General features: G+C 41.1%; 1 protein-coding gene across 7 annotated transcripts in view; it reads right to left on the bottom strand.

Annotated features, from left to right (window-relative positions):
• The window catches only part of ELMO1 (engulfment and cell motility 1), a 568419-nt gene that overhangs the window by 53090 nt on the left and 496528 nt on the right, over positions 1-18801 (bottom strand). For all 7 annotated transcript variants that reach the window (XM_077491651.1, XM_077491655.1, XM_077491653.1 and 4 more), the window contains one exon: positions 11986-12149. In XM_077491651.1, coding sequence (XP_077347777.1) covers positions 11986-12149 — 164 coding nt within the window. The remainder of the gene's footprint in view (positions 1-11985; positions 12150-18801) is intronic.

The following is an 18801-nucleotide window of genomic DNA, read 5'->3' as shown; positions in this document are numbered from 1 at the left end:
ACGCATGTCATACGCACCTGGGCTTCTCCTTGAGCCTGTGCCACTCACATAGGCTCTCTGCGACCGGCTGCCCATTCAATTCATGGCATGGCTGTCAGGGCTGAAACTATAGGTCAGCTGACTGTGAAGGGGAGGAGCTGGAGAGGAGACCCCATCGTCACATGCTGGGACTGGTGTCACTGCAGCCACAGACACCATGGACCACAGGTAAAGTGAGTGCTACTGCTTAAGAAGCGAGAACCAGTGGGCTGGGAGGAAGGTTCTGGAGGGAGCTTTGGGGAGATCTGTGGAGATGGGGTCCCTGAAATGGGGCTGGTGGTTTCTCCAGGAGGTTAGATTTTGCAGAGCACAAAGAAAAACAAAATAGAGCTTTACAAGGTTTGTAACTTTCTTCTTTAGACTGGTGGGGGAGCCCTCCACAAAACATGTAATACTACAAAAACCAGCAAGCAATGTATATGGGCTCAACCCATCCCTCATTCATCAAACAATCTCATCTCCAAAAAGTCTTATCTCAAAGGAAAATATTATTCAAAAGAAAATGGAAAAAAGATTGAATAAAAATGAATATATGACAGCTCCCAAAATTGTACCTTTATTTTATATTTATTAAAATGTATGAATAAACCACATACAACACAAAGCACAAGCCTATATTAAAGATATTCTACTATCCCACTCACACAACTTGAGTATACTGAAATATTTAAAAGAAAAAAATGTATTTACTGTATATTATATTAACAGCTGTGGATGGCCATCCAACCAAGGTCTAGTGCTAAAATGAAAGCACCAACCAATAGGCATTCAAAGTGTCAATGATGATTTTACATTTGGGGACATGGGTCTGTCCTAGGTCCACTTCAATCATGTATGGTCCCTTGAAATGTGTTGTTTGTTCTTGGCTTTATGTTGGAATATTCACCAGATGTGTTTTGTGTTGTATGTGGTTTATTCGTATATTTTAATATATATAATAAAGGTACAATTTTATACAGATTGGAGCTGTCATATATTCACATTTTTATTCAATATTTTTTTATGGTTAGGGCCCTCTGGGGCACTGTTGGGGGCACTGTAGGAGGTTACGGAGAACTGTGGAGACTGAGGGGGTTTTAGGGAGGGTTTGGGTAGTGTGAAATGTTGAGGGCATTGAGGCTTGTGCACAAATGAGAACATGTACATGAGTCCTGCACGCATATGTAAATGGTAATCGTACCACACATGTGAGGTGACACCATAAACGTCAGAGCGAGAGCATTAATTGTAGCACAAAACCTCCCGTGTAATTGTAAACTGGTAACCTGTAATACTTTTAAACTGTCGCCTATAAAGATTTTTAGGTACCGTAATTTGGAGCTGTTCCGTGGGCGGACGTCATTTTAAAGCATGACATGTTCGGTATCCATTTACTCAGCGTAACATTATATTTTATAATTTACCAAACAATTGGGTATTATATTGTGTTTCTGTGCATTAATATTCATTAAAGTGTATTTTTTACCAAAAAGTTGCGTTTGAAAAAAAGCTGCACAAATATCGTATGACATAAAAATATGCCTACCATTTCATTCTCTAGGGCCTCTTCTAAAATAGATAATATTATATATATATATTCTAGGGCCTCTTCTAAAATAGATAATATTATATATATATATATATATATATATATATATATATATATATATATATATATATATATATAGTTTTCTAGCAAAAAATGTAGTTTTATGTAGGAGATGAATGATAAAATCGGCCCGGACTGACCACAGGAAAGAGCGTACCTAACCAGGCTGTTGCTGGTCTTTCATTGTCCTGTCAGAAGTGACTGAAGCAGGTTAAATATAACTAAAAAAGACAGAGAAAGTGGTAGAAAAAAAAGAATGGCCTGCTTAGCCTAAAATGCCCGGGCCCATTTTTTGTCCCAGTCCAGACCTGCCTGGTTACATGCACAGATAATGGTTTTTATGTGCTTGTGCCGGGGCCCATTATAAATGTGCATCATTGGATTTTGGTCTGTTCATCTCCAGCTGCATCTCTTTGCCCCATATTATCACCATATATCCATGCTTTTAGGAGTATGCTATTTATTCTACAAAATGTAAGATAGATTAGAGACTGGCTAGAAAGAGGTCAATTTGATGTGGTTTGCCAGCTTGAACATGCATTGCAATATATGCAAACAAAGAATTCCCCCTTCTAGTAGAGTTTATATTTTATATATATATATATATATATATATATATATATATATATATATATATATATATATTAACACTTATATACAGTTATGTGCAAAGGTTTTAGACAGGTGGGCAGCAACAAGACACATGGTACATACAATGAGGAAAAAAGCATTTGTTCCCCTGCTGATTTTGTATGTTTGTCCACTGACAAAGAAATGATCAGTCTATGATATTAATGGTAGGTTTATTTTAACATTGAGAGACAGAATAACAAAAATATCCAGAAAAATGCATTTCAAAAAAGTTATATATTGATTAGCATTTTAATGAGTGAAATAAGTATTTGACCCATTCACAAAACATGACTTAGTACTTGGTGGCAAAACTCTTGTTGGCAAGTCACAGAGGTCAAACGTTTTTTGTAGTTGGCCACCAGGTTTGCACACATCTCAGGAGAGATTTTGTCCCACTCCTCTTTGCAGATCCTCTCCAAGTCTTTAAGGTTTTCAGGCTGACATTTGGTAGCTCAAAACCCTCAGCTCCCTCTACATATTTTCTATGGGATTAAGGTCTGGAGACTGGCTAGGCCACTCTATGACCTTAATGTGCTTCTTCTTGAGCCACTCCTTGGTTGCCTTGGCCGTGTGTTTGGTGTCATTGTCATGCTGGAATACCCATCCACGACCCATTTTTAATTCCCTGGCTGAGGGAAGGTGCTTCTCAGTAGAAAAACACCCCCAAAGCATAATGTTTCCGCCTCCATGTTTGACGGTGGGGATGGCGTTCTAGGGGTCAGCATACCTCCTCCTCTAAAACGGCATGTTGAGTTGATGCAAAGAGCTTGAATTTGGTCTCATCTGACCACAACACTTTTACCCAGTTCTCCTCTGAATCATTCAGATGCTTATTAGCAATCTTTAGACAGGCATGTACATGTGCTTTTTTGAGAAGGTGGACCTTGCGGGAGCGCTGCAGGATTTCAGTCCTTCAAGGCATAGTATGTTACCAATTGTTTTCTTGGTGACTATGGTCCCAGCAGCCTTGAGATCATTGAGAAGATTATCTCGTGTTGTTCTGGGCTGAATCCTCACCATGCTCATGATCATTGAAACTCCACAAGGTGAGATCATGCATGGAGCCCAAGACCGATGGAGATTGACAGTTATTTTGTTTCTTTCATTTGCAAATAATCACACCAACTGTCGTCACCCTCTCACCAAGCTGCTTGGCGATGGTCTTGTAGCCCATTCCAGCCTTGCATAGGTCTACAATCTTGTCCCTGACATCCTTGGACAGCTCTTTGGTCTTGGACATGGTGGAGAGATTGCAATCTGATTCATTTATTGCTTCTGTGGACAGGTGTCTTTTATACAGGTAAATGCTGAGATTAGGAGCACTCCCTTTAAGAGAGTGCTCCTAATCTCAGCTCATTACTTGTATAGAAAGGAGATGGGAGCCAGAAATATTGCTGATTGATAGGGGATCAAATACGTATTTCAATAATTAAAATGCAAATCAATTTTTTTAACTTTTTTGAAATGTGCCGTTTTGGATATTTTTGTTGATATTCTGTCTCTCACTGTTAAAATAAACCTACCATTAAAATTTCTTTGTCAGTGGGCAAACATACAGAATCAGCAGGGGATCAAATACTTTTTCCCTCACTGTATATTGTATTAGCAAGGTCTCTTCCAGGCAAAGATTTCAAAGCAGATGTGCAGTTCAAGCTCTTTTGAAGAAGCACAAAGAGGACACAGTTGAGGACTGTAGACCCAGTGGTCAGCCAAGGAAACTTTCTGCAGCAGATGAAAGACACATCAGGTTTATTTCCCTTCAACATTGGAAGATGCCCAGCAGTGCCATCAGCACAGAACTGGTGGAAACCAGTGTGACCCCGGTAGACCCATCTACTGTCTGGAGAAGTCTGGCCAGAAGTGGTCTTCATGTAAGAATTGCAGAAAAAAAGCCATTCCTCTGACACGGATACAAGGCTAGGCGTCTCAGCTATGCACACAAACATAGGAACAGGGGTGTAAAAAATTTGCAGCAGGTGCTCTGGAATGATGAATCAACATTTTTAATATTTGGCTGTAGAAGGAGGCAGTTTGTTCACTGAAGGGCTGGAAATCAGTACAATATTAAGTGTCTGCAGGCAACAGTGAAGCACGGTGTTGGTTCCTTGTAAGTTTGGATCTGCATTTCTGTAAATGGAGTTGGAGATTTGGTCAGGATTCATGGTGCCCTCAATGCTGAGTAATACATGCATATAATTATTTTTTTTACTCAGAGGTAGGCAACATGTTAACAATCAGGGAAAAAGAAAATATTTAACAGAGGCGGCTGTTTGGTACCCCAACGGAGGACACTAGCAAAGAGCGCAAGAGTGTTGGGAGACTGTAGGCTGGGGGGGGGGCAGCAGGTATACTAAGAGGAATGCCTAGTTAGGAGCTCAAGTCAGGGCAGGGAGACTGCAGGGGTAGAATAGGAAAGGTAGAGATGAGAAAGAAGTGGGAGGACAAGGGCGAAACACAGAGGGGGCAGAAAGGGGGAAGGGAAGACGGGAAGGAAAGAGGGAAAGGGAAGAGGGAAAGGGAAGAGGGAAAGGGAAGAGGGAAAGGGAAGAGGGAAAGGGAAGAGGGAAAGGGAAGAGGGAAAGGGAAGAGGGAAAGGGAAGAGGGAAAGGGAGGAGGGAAAGGGAGGAGGGAAAGGGAGGAGGGAAAGGGAGGAGGGAAAGGGAGGAGGGAAAGGGAGGGCAGGCAAAGGGCCCCCCCTAGGGGAGGGTAGGAGAGTGGTGTCAGACTCAAGGATAGGGTAAATTGAGTCAGTTGGAGAAGTCATGGACGTAGTAGGGTTTCATAAAAATCAGGGGGTTAGGAAATTGGTTACCCAAGGGTTCCAGAGCTTCTCAAATGTAAGAACTTTATCTAATTGGACAGCTTCCAATTTGGTGTGAATCATTGCTTGGGAAATCATGTGTTTTACTGCAAGTACACGCAAGGAAGTGGCTTTCCATGCTTTAGCTATAGTCTGTTTGGCAGCAGTGGTGACTTGGAGCAGATGTTTAAATTGCGTCAAAGATGTGGGCTTGTGGTTCAGGAGAGCCACTGTTGGGTCTGGTGCCAATGATGTGTTTTCACTATGGGACAGTCCCACCAAATGTGGAGATGCGTGCTCATATTGATGCAATCACGAAAGCAAAGAGGTGAGAATTGCAGAAGGAATTTGTTAATCCTGGCGGGGACCAGGTACCATCTAATAAGCACCTTGTAGTTAGTTTCCAAGGCAGCGATGTTAGGTGAGGAAGATTTAGTCGCTTGCCAGATGAGTGACCGATCTATTCACAAACGAAAACACAGCTTTCTCCTATTCAGAGTCAAATGAACTGACACGTTCGTGGAATACCCACACTGGATCGGTATATAGGAGTATTCACAATTCCTCAGACCATGTGGATAGAAAGACAGGCCATAGTGCTCTCCATAGAAAAACGTTTTAATGATGAATATACATAAAAAACACACTTACAATAACGAAGCTTCATACGATCTTTAAAATGATCAATGACCGCGGATGACGTCACGTGATCTCCGTCCGTACGTTACGTCCCTATGGGCGGGACTTCATCAGCGGACACGGAAACTACGTGACACCCGATATATGAATAGACATTACGGGGTTCCTATAGTGCGCTTACGGTGAGCACGACGTGACGGACAGCCTCTCCATGTTTACGAAAGTTACCAAGGTAACAACACATCCTGTCGTGTAGTACGAATCTACACGATAACAGGCAAAGACCTCAGGGAAGCCCTTGTGAATTTAAACAAACGTTACCAAGTTAACGGCTCATCCCATCATGCCTATCCGCACTATGCAAATGAGCACAGCAACGAGCGGAATATAAAAAAGGAATCATATAAATATTTGCAAACATTGCCGTTGCCACAATGAATCCCTTCCCCTTATGTATATAATGTAATCAAATAAAGAAAAACTGCTTAATGGGTACCAATACAAAAGAACCCCATTATTAAACACATTTTTAAATTGCAAAGCATGAACTTTTTTCTCCAAACTTGAGTTTACAAAGTCCACCTCCTACAAAATGCAAATAAAGATGTGTTTCGAACTTAATATTCAAAAACAATTATGCGGTCACGTGATCCCCCTGTGCTGGCTGGCCTTGATCAATGGAAAGAAGCAGGAGGGACTGAGATTCTCCATACATCGAGGCAGGCCAGCCGAGGGGGATCAAGTGACCGCATAGCTGCGGTGTCAGAAGCGGTATTTCACCTTTTCATTTCTAACAAACACTTACACTTTTGTTAATGGCTCCATATCTGCATGGCATAATGGCATACATTAATATGTGCTGCATTAGGCAGCTAAATAGAGGTGGGAGGGGTGGGGAAGAAAGCAATCAATGCTAACAGAGAGGGAGGGGGGAGAGACTGTCAGAGGGGAGACGAGAGCTGCGGATGATGAGGCACGTAAACCGACCATGGTAATCAGAGCTCAGCAGCCATGATTATCATGGTCAGCAGAGGCAGGGGGACAAAGGAACTGGCAGGATCAACCAAGTTTATTACAAGTTATGAAGAGAAAAAATGCACAAAACAAGCACTGTGCCTTAAAGGAACAGGATCTTTGTTTTAGTTTTTTTTTAGGGTTACAAACATTTTAACCACTTCCCGACCGGCGCACGCCGATGTACGTCGGCAACTGGCTACCAGCTGGATCTACTTACTGCCCTGCTGTGCTTATGTCCAGCTTCTGTAAGGCTATTTATTCCATCTCCTACCCAGCCAGGTGCTTCCTGTAATTTTCTCTGCTCCCTGTGCCTCCCTATTTGGATTTGGTTCCTTCCCTTGCTTGTCATTTACCTACTGTAATTATTTGTTGCTGCCTTGCAAACCTACCAAATTTGTATTTTCCTTCTATCATATAACCTCTAGTCTTTCAGTAATCACCATTTATAGCCTAGCTCCTACTTTACACGTTTACAGAGATGTTATAACTAACTTTTTGTGCCAGTTATTTACCTTTCACATTTTTCAGTGATGTGTAGGATTCCATTACAATAATCATCTGGTCCTATTGCCCAGATATGTGGATTAACTGGAAACATGCCCAGGCTTCTTATCCTTCCTCCAATACACCCCAACTCTCTTCACCACTCCTTCATACTTCTTGTTCACACCACCCTTCCCTGTCACATCTCCCTCTCCTCCTGTCAGGAAAAAAAAGCATGTTATACAGCTAGGTGCTTGTGCTGTGTAATTTGGTCCCTTCTATCAACTAAAAAACCTGGCCGATCCTGCCTGGCTATACCCTCCACCCTATAAACTGACCATGGTTTATCATGGCTGCTGGGCCCGACACCATGGTCAGTTTACATGCCTCCGTCATTCGCAGCCTTGCTCTGTCCTCCTCTCCCCACCCCCGTCCCTGCCTGTCTGCTCATGTCAGTGCCTGTCCTCTCCCCTCCTCCTGCTTTCATAACTACTATAAAATCCTCCCATCCCCTCTGTAACAAAACAATATGTGTCCCTGTGCATTATATAAACAAAGCTGTGATATAGATACAGATCGGCATATTTTTTATAGAACACAGGCACACATATTGTTATGTTACAGAGGGGATGGGAGGATTTTATAGTAGTTGCTTGACAACCACTTTAATATCAGGACACACAATTTTGTGCAGCTTGCCTTATTGTTCATATTGTAATTTTTTATAGATTTATTCTTCTCATTTGTTACATGACTATGGAGAAATATTTTATATTGTGTCTTATGGCTTGAATCCTGCTAAGTAATAAAATCTAGTTGTAGCAACTGAGAGCAACAGAAAGTAAAGTCTGCAGCCACATAGATTTTCCCCACAGCAGAGAATCCTTCTATACAGGTAAAGATATTATCTTCTAATCCTAAGGAATAAGGTGTTCTTTGCTCCGCTGTTAAATTATATTTCCAGCTGGTTAAAAAATTGAATACTTCGCTCTCACCCTACAGGCCGACAATGTGGAATCCAAGATCAGTGCGTCCGCATACTGTCACTGCAGCCATAATCCCATCAGCACATTTCAGGCCCCCTCTCTGGTGGATTTATTAAAAGCCCTCCAGATGGAACTCAGTGCAAGCAGAATCAAAGTACAGATAGCAGAGACTCAAGAGTATAAAAACTAAAAGCTTTTATATATTTACATTCAGGATACTACAAAATTTTGCCTGAAAAGCCTTTTCTGGTGAAACTTGGACCAGGATATGCCTGCAATGCTTTTAAAGTCCAACTCCAGGAATTAGAAGATATCTATTTTGCAGCTTCTTGTGTCTCGGGAGTACAGGAACAGGCAGGATTACTTGTCCTATCCACCCCTATAGCTGCCTCCGGAATTCTCCCACAGCTCTGGTCTGTGGGTGTTACCTCAACATCATCATATACAATGCAGGGCTATTAACCTTTTTTTTTGGTTTCTTTACTTATGGGTATGAACTATTTTTACTTTGATTCTGCTTGCAGTGAGCTCCAGCTGGAGGACTTTCAGCCTATGCATCAGTGAGGGAGGCTGATAGGAGATGTGCTGCTGGGATTGCGGCTTCACTGACAGTAGATTAAGACGCTGCAGACTGATAATTTTGATGTCTATGGTGTAGGCCTTCATTAGTGGATCTGGTTTATTATCTAGCAAGAAATGTCATGTACCAGTGGAGTAGAGAAAACCTGCTTCCTTAAGAGTAAGGCTACATGCACATGTACAGGAGCCATACAGCATGCAGAATGTGTGCAAACAATCTCCTGGGACCTGCAGCTTCCATGTACATCCGCTCACTGAAATGAAGTAAAGTGTTTGTAAAGTCACTGTTACTTTACACGTATGCCATGCAGATATGCAGTCATTAACAAAAGTGTAAATGTTTGTTAGAAATGAAAAGGCTAAATACTGTTTCTAACACTGCAGCTATGCGGTCACGTGACCCCCCTGTGCTGGCTGGCCTTGATCAATGGAAAGAAGCAGGAGGGACTGAGATTCTCCATACATCGAGGCAGGCCAGCCGAGGGGGATCAGGTGACCGCATAGCTGCGGTGTCAGAAGCGGTATTTCACCTTTTCATTTCTAACAAACACTTACACTTTTGTTAATGGCTGCATATCTGCATGGCATAATGGCATACATTAATATGTGCTGCATTAGGCAGCTAAATAGAGGTGGGAGGGGTGGGGAAGAAAGCAATCAATGCTAACAGAGAGGGAGGGGGGAGAGACTGTCAGAGGGGAGACAAGAGCTGCGGATGATGAAGCACATAAACCGACCATGGTAATCAGAGCTCAGCAGCCATGATTATCATGGTCAGCAGAGGCAGGGGGACAAAGGAACTGGCAGGATCAACCAGGTTTATTACAAGTTATGAAGAGAAAAATTGCACAAAACAAGCACTGTGCCTTAAAGGAACAGGATCTTTGTTTTAGTTTTTTTTTAGGGTTACAAACACTTTAACCACTTCCCGACTGGCGCACGCCGATGTACGTCGGCAACATGGCACGGGCAGGCATATTGGCATACAGGTACGTCCAATTTTAAATGCCGCCCTGCCATCGCAAGCGCGCTGCCGGTCGGGACCCCCGTGAGTCCGGTCGCAGGTCATACCCATGATCGTCTCACGGGGCTGGGCTTTCTTTTAGTGAACACTGATCTCTGCTCCATGTGATTGGAGCAGAGATCAGTGTTCACTAAAAGAAAGCCCAGCCCCCTACAGTTAGTAACACACCTTTAGGAACACTTAACCCCTACACTGCCACCCACTGGTTAACCCCTTCACTGCCAGTGTCATTTACACAGGAATCACTGCATTTGTATAGCAGTGATTGCTGTATAAATGACAATGGTCCCAAAAATGTGTCAAAAATGTCCGATGTGTCCGTCATAATGTCGCAGTCACAATAAAAAACGCTGATCTCCGCCATTACTAGTAAAAAAAAAAAAATGATTAATAAAAATGTCATAAAACTATCCCCTATATTGTAAACGCTATAACTTTTGCGCAAACCAATCAATAATCGCTTATTGCGATTCTTTTTACCAAAAATATGTAGAAGAATACATATCGGCCTAAACTAAGGGAAAAAAATGTTTTTTTATATATTTTTGGGGGATATTTATTATAACAAAAAGTAAAAAATAATGCATTTTTTTCAAAATTGTCGCTCTATTTTTGTTTATAGCGCAAAAAATAAAAACCGCAGGGGTGATCAAATTCCACCAAAAGAAAGCTCTATTTGTGGGAAAAAAGGGATGTTAATTTTGTTTAGGAACCACGTTGCACGACCGCACAATTGTCAGTTAAAGAGACGCAGTGCCAAATCGCAAAAAGTGGTCTGGTCTTTGGCCAGCAAAATGGTCCGGGGCTGAAGTGGTTAAAAGATGCAGCTGTATGTTGAACTAGATGGATTGTGTCTTTTTTCAACCTAACTATGTTATGTTCTGCGGGTTGCATAAAGCACCAATGCTAAACATAAATGGTGTATTTTCAGAGCAAATGTCTTTGAGCATGCTTAATGCAACCCCTTGTGCATTACTGAGTACAGCATTTTTTAATTCAGCTCAATGGACTGTATGAGGCAGCTGCGGGTCCCAGGAGAGTGTTTATGCAAGCTTTGCCCCTGTACAGCCATGTGCATGAAGCCTAGTAGACATCTTTACCTACATAAGAGGATTTTCTGCGGTCAGTGGTCTGTGAATAAAAGTTGCTGCAGATTTTACCTTCTGTTTCTTCCAGCTGCTAGAACTAGTAACTTAATACAGCACAAGTTTTGTATCTATGGTATCATAGTGGCTGCGTTTGTGGAAAATAGTTGGCATTTGAAGTGGAGAGCGTGTTTATTTAATGTGAGTTTGGCTGAATTCTATATACCTCCTGCTGTTACCGCAGTTTTGCTCCATACATTATAGTGTAACCAATTCATGGATTTAATGGAAACCTATTTCAATCCTCTGTACAGCATAGTTCGGACTGTGAGAGGGAGAATCAGCACAAGGAGCCAGTCATTTGTGCTGTAGTATTTGTGTGCTTTCAAGTAATGTACTGACAGAAAGTGAGAGTGGAATGATCAAAAAATTAGCCCATTAGTCTATAGCTTCTCATTCATTGTCCCATCACAACCTAGGAAAGGGACAAGTCCTAGCTGTATTCATTTTTTTATAATTCAATTTCAAGTTGAGCCTTAAGGGAATATTCATCTATATAATCACACAAGCACACAATGGTCATGTTGAACAGAAGGGGATTAATCCAACAGCATGTATGAGAAAACCAACTGACGTATACAAATCCAAGCAAATATTTACCCAATGGTATTTGGGCCCCAAACCCAATGCAGAATGTGCCATTTATATATGCAAAATCTATACACAGACAATAACAATGCCACATGCAAAAGCAACACAAAGTACTGGATTAGACTGGCAACTTGCCACAATACATTTTTGTTAAAACCAACGCCTGCCAAAATGTTCTTTTTTATTAGAAAGAACTGGGAAGGTTTTCTTTTTTTTTAACTGCAGTCATTTTCTTTTTACTTTCAATACAATACATAATGGGAAGTGGTATTAAATCTCTCCAATAGGGCCATAAAGAAAAAACAAACAAAACAAAATCAACCTTTTTTTGCAGAGTGGGGGTAGATAATGACTTCTGTATTAGTGACCTGTTTTTAGTAGGTCTGTGGTCTTATGTCCCAATGTACCTCTCATTTCTTGTATGGGCATCATAAGCACAGTAAGTGAAAATCAGTACTTACAGAATCGGACGGGACTGAAAATCTTCCTGGTTCATTCTCTCTGACTGACGGATTTTCAAGATCTCGGTATAGCTGAGGTTCTGAAGTCTACTTTTGAACTGGTCCAGAGAACTTGGCTTGTTTGTGAGTGCTCTCATGATCTGTTCTTTCACGACTTGCATCACCTATAGAATAAACAATCAGAACCGGTATGAATAGAGTATACAATCACTTCCTGCATGGGCAGGCACATTCTCAGCTTCCTAATTAAATGTGTCTTGTGAAACTTTAATAAATATTACATAACAACACGTACATAATCAGCTGAAGCCAACTGTATATCTAAACTGCTCATATACCCAGGTTATGGATGTTCAACTATTTACATCATCTTAAACAGTAAAAGGCTTTAACACACATAATCTCTGCTTTATAGCTGCTTTTAATGCAAAGTTATTAATTATCAAAGATCACAACCAAGACTGTTGGCTTCAGTCGGTTGCTTATACGTTAGAAGGCTGGCAAGCTCTTATATGAAAAAGCTAGATTTGCTAGAATATAAGAAAGGTAAAATATGATTGCCTATGTAGTGAAATTTGACAAATAATTTATTCATGTTTACAGATAGACAGAGGTGGATGAGGGCTTGTTTTAAAGTGCTTCTATTGCTTGTTTAAATTTCTAAATACTTTACTTGTGCATAATCTGGCAGTAGGTTAATTTAAACCTGTTGGTGCTGGCCACTTGCAAATATGCCACCTCACAGTGCGTGGGCTTGGTGCCGAGCAGTGACATATTTGTGTGAATTGGTATGAATACAGCTTTACCTGTGCATTCCCGGCACAGTTACCGGTGGCTAACAGGAAGCTCCCGATCGCTACTTGCCATGGGGAGCTTTCCAATCATGTGACCGCCGTGACAGCCAATCATGGCAGTCACATGACCATAACCCCCCTGGTAGGCGCCGGCTCCAAGGGGTCAAACAATGGGGGGAATAAAAGTGTCTGAAACAAATTGTCTCGAACGCAGTGCAGTCAATCAGCTGTTAAATTTAAATTTTCTAAGATGTGTGAAAAGCAAAGATAGACGCTGATTGGTTGCTATGAGCAGCAGCACTAGTTAAAACAGAACTGGTCTCAGGCATGTTTTATTAATTTCCCCCAAAGTATTTATTAATGTAATACAAATGTAAAGCTGTATTTAGACATCATGTTGCCCTAGGCACACCTGAATGATGCTATCCTTTTGTAAAAGCTCTGCCCCTTGTTTGGCAAAATTATTTTTTAAAAAGTAATACCAGGAAGTGCTACTGGAGGACACATGGGAGTTGATTGACTAAAACTGGAGAGTGCAAAACCTGGTGTAGCTCTGCTTAGAAACCAATCTGCTTCAATGTTTTTTATTTTTCTTTGTCAAAGCCTAATTGAACAAGCTGAAGTTAGAAGCTGATTGGGTACCATGCGCAGCTGCAACAGATTTTGTACTTTCCAGTATTAGGCCTGGTTCCCACCTATACAGTTTGCTTTTGATCGGTTTGTACAGTCATTTTTGCGGTGCATTTTCGCGTTTTTGCAAATGTGTTTTTGACGCTTTTTGTGCAAGTTTTGCATTTTATATGCTTTTTTTTTGCCCAATTTATTGTTGGGTGGGTAAAAAATTCGAAACGTGGCAAAACCGCACTACTTGCCTTTCTGCTGCTTCTCCATTGAAATCTATTGAACGAAAAATACATTGTTTTGCATTTAAAAAAGTCCCAGACCCTTTCCAAAAATGCAGTGGCTGAAAAACGCATAGATGTGAATGTGTCTAAAAAATGCATAGGTGTGAACCAAGCCTTAGTAAATCAACTCCATGCTGTTTACAAACATTTTACACCTAGTGCGTTTTACTGTACAGACCAACAAACTGAACAATGGCAAGAATGTTCTATGTTGTGAGTTTTCTCATAACATCCCCATGCACACACCGCCCTATATAGTTTATTTGCTGAATTTGTTCACAAATGTATAGAGGTGGTTAAAAGAGGGAACCACATAAGGAAAAAAGAATTATCAGGGCAATAAGGACCACTATGTTGAATGTTGCCCTTCTATATGACAACACTTTTATGAAGTAAATCTGTCTGGGCAAACCTGGGGAATTAAGGGTGATCACATGATAAAACAGTGCAAAATTACAATGTAGAGGTCACATTCGCTCAAAGCTGCCACAAGTTAACAATCAGTTTCCTGTAAACATCAAGCCTGCCTCTGCCTACTAAGCACATTAGTCCTTTAATAAGATTGGTGGCTTTAATAACCAATAATAAATCTTGGGAGATAGGATGAACCAAATCACCACCATCCACAAACTTGATATAGATGGTGTAATCCTGCCCGCTGAGCTATTGTATTCTGACAGCAGGGAGACTTCCCCAATGTCAGAATACACGGATTAGCACTGGCAGGCTGGAGTGGGGAAAATCCTACAGGATGATTTTACAGAAGTCGATCGGTAGATCAATCTCAGTGCCCATTAATGGTTTGAAATTCGGCCAGCCCCTACTGAACTGGCTGAGTTTCGATCCATGTATGGCTGCCCTAACACAGATCTCCACCTTTGTCCTCACCTGTTTCTCTGTTTAGCTGGTAGAAGTAAAAAGAAAAGCCCTGGGTAAGCTACAAGTCACCAGAGTTGACAGCGTGAGTCACATACTATTATCTATGTGAAGGACCACATTCAGCTCCCAATGGTTAATCAAAGCAGAGAAGGATCAAAAACAGTGGCGGCCCGTCCATTATGGGAGTTGCCCCCCTGTCCTTGCATCCGGCCGCCTCATCTACATGCAGGGCATCAGACGCATGGATTCCAATGAGGGTTTTTAGAGCCAGATGCTTTAATAGACTTTAAAAAAGGGTGGACTTGGGGAACAGAGCACTATGGTGCGCTGTGTGGGCTGGAGCGATGGGGGGGGGGGGGGGTCCATGGTCAGGTCTGTCTGATGCCCCCCCGCGACCAATGGAGCACCAGCCGCCACTGATCAAAAGAATAATACATCTAAGTTGCTGGGGAGAAGTTGCTTTTTCTTTAATAAGCAATACACAGGTTTGCCTTAAGGAGACTACACTACAGTTATAGGGAACATGGGACCTTGCTTTAATGTCTGGCAGAGAAGACTGTAACATAACATCAGGTGGACTGATGCAGGTAAAACAATTCACATGTATATTTAAAACATGTATTTGGATGTCTGCTTGGAGTGCAAGTCAGATTTTCTGTAAATTCAATGCACATATGCATTCTACAGACAGTTGGCATTCCTCAAGGGGCACATACACAATTGATATGGGTAGTAACTGTTTTACCAATGCCAAAGTCCACAAAATTAATACATGAGTGTACTAGCCTATGAACTATTGCCATGGTAACCGTCATAACAACTGGATATAAGAACTGGATGCGCTTTTTATTGTTTGCCATGTATTTTTGCTTGAAGTTAAGTAAATACAAGAAAAAGGAGGAATCTTTTGCACACTTGCATTAAATCCATGCTGTAAACTCAGCAACACTTTAGAGGTAACATTTATTTTTATGTAATTAGTAATCGGTATGCTTAACTGCACAGATTTAACAAAAAATAGCTTTTTATTAATTTGATAGCTGTATCATACTATGCACTAAAAGCTAATTAAAGTAAAAAATCCTAAGTATCCCAGCTGTGTTCTGTTACTGGCACATTAAGAAGACATTAAATATCACCAGACACCAGCTACTGAAACTCCTGGAATTAAAATCAGTTTAGGTAAACATAGTTTATTTACGTCAACTGATGGGCTCAATTCTAGTTGCGACATGTAATCAGCTCCTTCACAATGAAGTAGGATTAACATATGATTAAAGCTGAACTTCATGTATATGTTAGAAAAATAAAATAATTAAACACAGTTATGTATTTATTGTAAAAAATAATTAAACATATTTTCAAGTAGACCTAGTCTAGTAAATCTTTACAAAAAAACCTCTTAGGACACTTTGACGTCGGCAGTAAACCGATTTTAACCCGGAAAAGGGTTCAAAGCGCCCATAAAGCGCCGATTTGCAGGCGATACGGCGGCACTGGTCATTGATTTCAATAGTTGGGGGGCAGGGGGGTTGGGGCGCTTTAGGAGGGGTGTATACACCGCTCCTAAAGATGCTGCTTGCAGAACTTTTTTTTGTGTCCCACCAGCGCACCGCCCCAGTGTGACAAGAGAGGTGCTCTACAGGTGCTTTGCAGGTGCTATTTTTAGAGCTATAGCGCCTGTAAAGCGCCTCAGTGTGAAAGAAGCCTTAGCATTGCTACTGTAGGGGTACTGCTCCATGCAAGTCTAAGGCGATTACCGTGAATATTTGGCTAGTGAAGAAGAACATTTTGAAAATGTAGAAGATTGGCTTGTCTTTGTTTTCCTAATTGAAGATGTAGTTCTACTATAAATATCATACCATATTGGGCATTCAAAGCATAATATACTACTTAACTAAAGTTACAAAGGTCACTAATATATCACAATTTTACATCCATATGCACCTAACATATGACATAAACAAATATATTATTAGATATGTCAGACAATATGCAACAGTATTCTCCTTACTCTAGTTGAAAAAAAACATTAGTGAAAAAATTACACCAGTTGGTGAGTATAGCCAATATGATCTGAGAACTGTTAAGATTAGGGCTGGGATCTTACAGGTACAGCAACCACTGAGCCACCATAAATTTTCTTTTATCGCATTTGTTGTTTTCCTTTATTTTCAGATGCCAGGTAATCCTGCCACTAACACAATTCCTGTCCTAGGGTGACAACCATACTGAGCACTGTTGTCACCCTAGAACCATGAGTGTGTAAGCCCTTGTACAAACGGTCGGAGATTCCGACGGAATGTGTCCTATCGGACCGTTTTGTTGGATATTCCGACTGTGTGTGGTCTCCATCGGACTGTTTCCGTCGGAGTATCTGACGGACCAAGTTTTCCAACTTGTCCGTAAAATTTTCCAACAAAATGCCCTGATCGGACATACTCCGATCATGTGTAGCCCACTCCGACAGACAAAGTGCCACGCATACTCAGATCAAATTCCTAGACCAAAGCTATTGGCTACTAGCCTGAACGTAGTCCCGTCGTAACGAAATAACGCCATCACATTATGTACAATCGGATTTTCTGACAACTTTGTCCGACCGTGTGCATGCAACAGTTTCGGACAAAATCCAACGGATTTGGTTGTCAGAATGTCCGACCGTGTGTACAAGGGCTTAGGACTACATAACGCCTCCTCTTCTCCATAACAAGGCCAGGTGTTTTGTAGTCCTTACTGTAGTTAAAAGCATTAGTAAAGAAATTATGTAATTTAGTCAGTGTAATCGATATGGTCTGAAATCTGCTGAGCTTACAGCGACCTGAAAACCCCAATAAATCACCATTATACACATATCACTAAACTTTTTAAGATGGGCAACATTCTCTTGCCACACGCCTGATCCCATGCACCATGAAGAACTGATGCACGTGACAAAATGATCTGTTAAACCCACTGGTGTTTTTTCATCACTACTTTTTCTTTATATTGTATCTATGTTGAAAATAAATGTAAACAATCATTTGAAGGCTAGATAGAAAGTGTAGTGCAATATGAACAATTTCTACAGTTAAAGCAAGCTTATTTATATATAGGTCTGTACAGCACATCTAAGAAAGGTGGAAAGAGGGATACTTAGATTAGGTTCCAAAAAGAGGAACTGTCCCTCCAAGTGAGAGACAGATGGAGCCGAAGATAAAACACAGTACAGGCTTCAATCTCCCACCAAGCCCCTTCCAAGTCTACTGCCCTTGGCCAAACAGCACCATGGACTATATCCTGGCTTGTCCAGAGCTAGGAACATCCCTTCTGTTGCTGGACATAAGTGTGTCCTGTCACATAGTAACTATCGAATATTGAAATTTGGTTTAAAAAAAAGGAACAGTTGGGAGCTATGATTAAACACAATCAGTAAGTGCCTCAGACGCCCTCTGGGCACCTTCCAAATCTGGTGCCATTGGCCTAACAACATAACAAGCAGTATCCTGGTTTGCTTGGAGCTAGAAACATCCCTTCTGTTGCTTGAGATAAGCGTGTCCTGTTATGCAGTAATGATAACTATTGAGATGTGGCTCCAAAAGAGGAACAGTTGGGAGCTGTGATTAAACACAGTCAGTAAGTCCTTTAGCTGCCCTCCGGGCCCCTTCCAAATCTGGTACCCTTGGCCTAGCAGTACTCTAGACAGCTGCCTGGCTTGCTTGGAGCTAAGAACGTCCCTTCTGTTGCTTGATTTAAGCATGTCCTGTCATGCAGTAATGGTGACTGCAATCTATCCATCACTCCCATAAACATTTTAAAACCAAGAAGAGATTTGCGTTACCTTAGCCAAACTTTAGTGGAGCACACTGTGTGGATTTGTTTTTTAGCATTCTTTTCGAAAATTTTGTTCAACACAATTGTCTAACACAACAAAGCAATCTGCGAATAGCAGACACACAGCTTCAATTTTATTTATTAGAAGGGATAATAATATACTTACACAGAATATCATTTGGAAGGAAGCAGTAGTCACATACACAAAACAAGGTGAGCCAAGCTTGAATAACAAGAAGCCATGACATTACTATAATGTGATTTTGTTTCATGCCCTCAAGGTGAGCTAAGCCAGTATGACACGGACTGCATTAAACAAAGCTTCAGTCTTAGTCCAGAGTGATTTGCTATGAAAACCTATATAAACTTGCTTATTAGTTAATTGAATCCATGGTCAGCAAGCATTAAATTATTTCTACGATTTC

The sequence above is a fragment of the Lithobates pipiens genome, unplaced genomic scaffold, assembly GCF_037356315.1.
Source record: "Lithobates pipiens isolate NorthernLeopardFrog02 unplaced genomic scaffold, aLitPip1_a1.2 Scaffold_19, whole genome shotgun sequence".
NCBI classification, from domain to species: domain Eukaryota; kingdom Metazoa; phylum Chordata; class Amphibia; order Anura; family Ranidae; genus Lithobates; species Lithobates pipiens.
Note: the sequence above shows the minus strand (reverse complement) of the source record. Positions and strands in the feature narration are given on the sequence as shown.